This window comes from Otolemur garnettii, unplaced genomic scaffold (assembly GCF_000181295.1).
Source record: "Otolemur garnettii isolate 467f Iridium unplaced genomic scaffold, OtoGar3 scaffold00138, whole genome shotgun sequence".
Lineage (NCBI taxonomy): Eukaryota > Metazoa > Chordata > Mammalia > Primates > Galagidae > Otolemur > Otolemur garnettii.
This window is the reverse complement of record NW_003852533.1, coordinates 2,512,816-2,518,141: the sequence shown is the minus strand read 5'-3', so window position 1 is coordinate 2,518,141 and position 5,326 is coordinate 2,512,816. Positions and strand designations below refer to the sequence as shown.

At 47.0% G+C, this 5,326-nt stretch overlaps 1 protein-coding gene across 1 annotated transcript in view; it reads right to left on the bottom strand.

Moving 5' to 3' along the window:
* Positions 1-1,206: 1,206 nt before the first annotated feature.
* The window catches only part of SRGAP1 (SLIT-ROBO Rho GTPase activating protein 1), a 281,123-nt gene continuing 277,003 nt past the window's right edge, over positions 1,207-5,326 (bottom strand). The window contains exon 23 of the mRNA XM_023518412.1: positions 1,207-1,735. Coding sequence (XP_023374180.1) covers positions 1,358-1,735 — 378 coding nt within the window. The 3' untranslated portion in view covers positions 1,207-1,357. The remainder of the gene's footprint in view (positions 1,736-5,326) is intronic.

Genomic DNA, 5,326 nt, shown 5'->3' with positions numbered 1-5,326 from the left:
AGAGGAGAGAGAGGAGGGAGGGAGGGAGAGAGAGAGAGAGAAGAGAGAGAGAGAGAGGAGGAAGGGAGGGAGAGAGAGAGAGAGAGAAAAGGGGGGAGAGAGAGAGGAGAGAGAGAGAGAGAGGACAGAGAGAGGAGAGAGAGAGGAGGGAGGGAGAGAGAGACAGAGAGAGAGAGACACAGAGAGAGAGGGAGAGAGAGAAGAGAGAGAGGGGGAGAGAGAGAGAGAAGAGAGAGAGAGACAGAGAGAGAGAGAGAAGAGAGAGAGAGAGACAGAGAGAGACAGAGACAGAGACAGAGAGAGAGAAAAGAGGAAAGAAGGAAAGAGAAAGAAAGTCACATGAAAACTGGGTGGAAATCCTCCTCGGGAACAGCAAGGTGGCACTGGCCTGGCAGAGCCCTTACTGAGGTACCACGGCCAGCTCTGGTTTGTGGCTCACAGACGAGCGGAGGTGACACTTGGAGTTTCAAATTTAGGGTCACTGGGGCTTTGTAGCATGTTTAATGGAACCAAGGTGACTTAGAAGAGAACACCGATGGACCAAGGCATTGGGTGCACCTGCTTTCTGTTTCCACAGGGGAGAATGGAGGGATTTGGTGGGGCGGACAGAAATATTTTCCAGGCGGTTATTAAACAGCAGATCTTGGGAGGGGTTTGTGGAGTAGCATAACCAGAAAGTCTTTATAATGAGACTGTTCTCGTCTTTTGTAAAGGCAGGGAGGGACTTGGAACCCTCACGGAGGAGCAACGTCGGCAGCTTTGGAGGGTTCTCCCTCTCCTTCCCCAGGTCCTCAGGCAGTGAGGGCAGAGGCTCCACCCTGGACCAGGGGAGTGACGGCTGTGAAAGCGGCAGTCGTCCAACCCACCTGAGCCGCGGGCTGAGGCCCCGCTGGGAATACCCACAGTGACAGGAGCTGACCTCTGCTCTTCACGGAGTTGGAGGTGATCACTGTTAGCTACCGAGAAATGTCATCATCGCCTTTCAGCCATTACCCCACGTGTCCAGATCAGCTCCGGTCATGAGGCCAGCGGGACCCAGAGGCCAGACCTCCCCACGTGGAGTCTGCAGCTGCACAGCGCAGCCGTGGCCGTAAGTGGGCGGCACTGGGTTTTCAAGTAAGTCTAAGTGTTTCTATTGTCTTTAAAATGACATAAGACATGTTCCATTATTTAAAAAAATTACAAAATACAAATGCCCACGTTAATTTAGCCAGGCTCCGCCATCACATTCGACAACACAGAAAAGCCAAAGCTCTCCGGTCACAGCACAGGACTAGGGGACGTCTGGGCTGTTGACGTCCGTCACTAATCTGCTTTCTTCCTTAAGCCTCTTCCCTTTGTGACCGCTCAGCTGGTTTTACATGGTGCAAGACTTGTCCGTGGGACCCTGGGAAGGTGGGGCGGGTCCCATGGTGGGGTTTGTTTTTGGAAGAACAGCAGGTTTCGGCCTAAGTGCGGGCGGCTTCAGCTGCACGCCCATGCGGGGAGCCACCATGGGCTTGAAAGTGCTCATTGCGTCACTGGAGGAGCTGGTGCTCCGGCGGATCTGAGGCTCGGAGCCCCTGAGGGCAACGTTGTGCAGGGGGCTGAGAGCCTCCGAGGTGGTGGCAGGGGCGGGCGCGTTTTTCACTTGCTCCAGGGTGTCCAGCACCACGTCGGGGGCGTGCTTGGCCGTACTCTGCCTCTCCAGCTCTCGCAGTTCACTCAAAGCCGTGTTCATCGTCTCCTCGATATCCTGTTGGAAATCATCAGGAAGAACAGACTAGTAACTAACAGTAATGTCTGGAAGCCTACGGCCTTCACCTCAAGCAAACAGGCCAGCAGGGAGCAGGAATATCCTAACCTGGCCGTCTGCAGAGTGTGCAGATACACCATCCCACACAGTTACTGTGACTCTCTGTGCAGGAGACTGAGACGTGGTGGCCCACGGAACCACGGACCAAATGACTACCATCCTAAGGCCCTTGGCCGCCGTTGGGTGGTCTCTGCCTTATGAGCTGACTTACGGAGAATTCTATTTCAGCTTACAGTAAAACCTTAAATTTAAATGCTGCAACAATCTCTCAAGAAATAAGTTTGCACAGGAATAAAAAAATCAGGCTCCATTCATTCACTCACACAACAAATAATTTTTGCATACTTAGTACGCACTTGGCTAACTCCTGGAAGTTCTTCACAACTCAGCTTCAACCTTCCCTTGGCGTGACTGTCGGGTGTGACTGTGGTCTTGCCCCTGGGGGGCACTTTGTAGCTTGTGCCTGTTTGTGTGTTTTAATGTCATAACTAGGTTGCATTATTCACAGTTGGTTGTCGGGGTCGGCTATGTTACTTATCTTGCAAGTGCCTTGGGAGTGACGTGTAATGGATTGTCCTGCATCTTGGTCAACTTTTGAACGTCCTCCAGACATTTATGAAGGTGAAAACTGTTTATATAAAAAGTTAGTTCTATAAACTTTATATAAAAAGTCAGTTATATATAAAAGTTAGAACTTAATCTTTTTAAAATATATAAATACGAAGTGTTTTTTCCATGGTGTTACATGTTCCAGAAATGTAACTACCATATATAGTATCCTTTGCTTTGTTTGGAACTGTGTGACCAAGGCTTATCCACCATTTTGGAAAAAATTCCTATTGCTAATGAGAACGGCTTTCACGTACATGTGTAACTTAGGGAAATCACACCATGCAGGAAGTCACACTGCAGGTGGAAGCCTGTCCCCCTTCACTGTCATCCAGTGTAGGCAGCAATCTCCTGAATGGCATTTGTTTTAAAATTTATTTCCTTTCCTTTTTCTTTTATGTTACATTTGAAGCTTAATATATTTTCAAATTAGATATATCATCAATTTATTTCAGGTGGTGAACGGGGAGTTACAATATATTTGTTTCAAAAAAGTTGAGTGTGGTCCAGTGAAGGAGGAATGGTTAGACACAGCTGCTGTCAAAGGACATTGGGACATGGCTCAGCCTCGAGGGGGCGAGGTCCTGCCCCAGGCGACCCTGAGGACGTCATACTCAATGAGATTAGCCAGTCACAGAAACACATTCACTGTGTGACTCCACTTCTGGGCAGTGTTAAGTAGCCCAATTCACAGAAATAAAGGATAGAATGGTGGTTGCCCAAGGTGGGAAGAGGGGTAGACAGGGAACTGTTTAATGTATAGAGAGTTTTTAGTTTTGCAAGATGAAAAAGTTCTGGAAGGCAGTTTCTTAACAATGTGAATATACAGGGTGTCCCCCAAATCACCATATGTAGGAAAATGGGCAGTTATAGCTAAGTGGACCTTTAGTCACAAAATATTCATAGTAAAATTTTACAAAGAGGTGGCTAACATGTACAGAATATTTTGTAAATATTTTTTGATTTTTTAAAGTGAATATCTTGTGAATAAAGGTACATTTAGCTACAGTTCCCCATTTTACCTATGTCTGGTGACTTTATGGGTGACTCTGGGACATCCTGTACTTTACTAAACTATCCATTTATAAATGGTTAAGATGATAAACTTTGTATTCCCTTCCCCTCAAAGGCAGCGCTGCTGGGTGAGGTAGGGGGGAGAACCACTGCCCGGTCTGAATGAAGTCTCTCCTCTCAGCGTCCCTAGGCTCTTCCACTCACCTGGATCATCACACTTGCTGCACTGCAGGGTGGTGACTGACCCCCACGTCCATCTCCCGCCTGGATCGTAAGCGCTTTGAGCCAGTGGCTGCTGTTTAACTTTGTGCCCACAAAGCCTGGCCTAAGACCTATCTGGCATTCAGTAAATGCTTAATAAAGATTTGCTAGATGAATAATCCAAGACACTTATATTAAGTCAGTTTCCAATAATGAATAAGCCAAGACAAGAGCATTGCACAGGGACATTGTGGTCTTTTAAAACTCTCCATGGGAGATTCCCCTGATTCGTTTAACAACAGAAATTAAAACCATCCTGGTTCCAGCAAAAGGGCTAAAGAGACTTTATTATTCCTTTCTACCCTCAAGCATCTAAATCCTGGTCTCTTTAACCCAAATCATGTTTCACCTGCTTATTACAAGTAGTGATATTATACACGTTTCCAGTCACTCAGTTCAGCCAGCGTAAAGTATCGCTGGCTGTAAATGTGCCCCACAGGGCTTTGCAAAGCATTTCAAATAGAAAAACCCCGAACAGTCAAATGCTTTTTTTATTTTTATTTTTGTAGAGACAGAGTCTCACTCTGTTGCCCTTGGTAGAGTGCCGTGGCATCACACAGCTCACAGCAACCTCCAACTCCTGGGCCTAAGTGATTCTTTTGCCTCAGCCTCCTGAGCAGCTGGGACTACAGGTGCCCGCCACAACGCCCAGCTATTTTTTGGTTGCAGTTTGGCTGGGCTGGGTTTGAACCTGCCACCCTTGGCATATGGGGCCGGTGCCCCACTCACTGAGCCACAGGTACCACCCAAGCTTTTTTGATTTTTGTGGAGAAATGGCACATTTAAATTGGTCTGATTTTTAAAAAATCATATTAAACTTCTCATGCAATCTAATATGCTATCCAAAATTCTTTTTTGAGTTGGGGTACTCAGAACAGCTGGGAAATTTGTAATGTCAGGGCACGTTTCCTTAGGTGCTTTTTATAAAAAATAATCCATCTTTAATACCTCCTTACATCTGTTTCATTCCTTTCTAATTCATTCTTTTTATTTTCTTGGTTAGTTTTTAAACTTCAGTGATAGCTGGAGGATGCTAGATATTCAAACAGCACATGCTGGATCTATTTACCTGTTACTGGCTATGCACATATTTGCTTTCTTTCTACCTCCTTTGTCTCTCTCCTCTCCCTCCCTCCCTCTCTCCTTCCCTCCTTTCTTAGACTCTCTGTCGCCCTGGGTGGAGTGCTGTGGCATGAAAGCTCACAGCTACCTCAATGCACAGATTTTATGCTGCTCTATATTGTAAAAAGAACAGAAGGGTAACAGGCAAGTTTCTTAACACTGTTTTACTTCGCTTTTGTCAATTCTGATGATTGGAGAGAAACTGCACACCCCTCTCTGCAGTCACAAGTGTGTTTAGGAGGCACACAGGATCCAGACTGCTGTTCTCCAAATGGCTAACCATCACTGATCACTTTACATAGGGACTACTGCACCGTCCCCTACGCTGAGGAACGCCACCTTCCCATGTGTGGACGGCGCTCTCTCTGCATGTCTACTGCATGTGTGGGTGGTGCCCTCTTTCTGTCTCTCTGCATGTCTACTGCATGTGTGGGTGGTGCCCTCTCTCTCTCTCTCTGCATGTCTACTGCATGTGTGGGTGGTGCCCTCTCTCTCTCTCTGCATGTCTACTGCATGTGTGGGTGG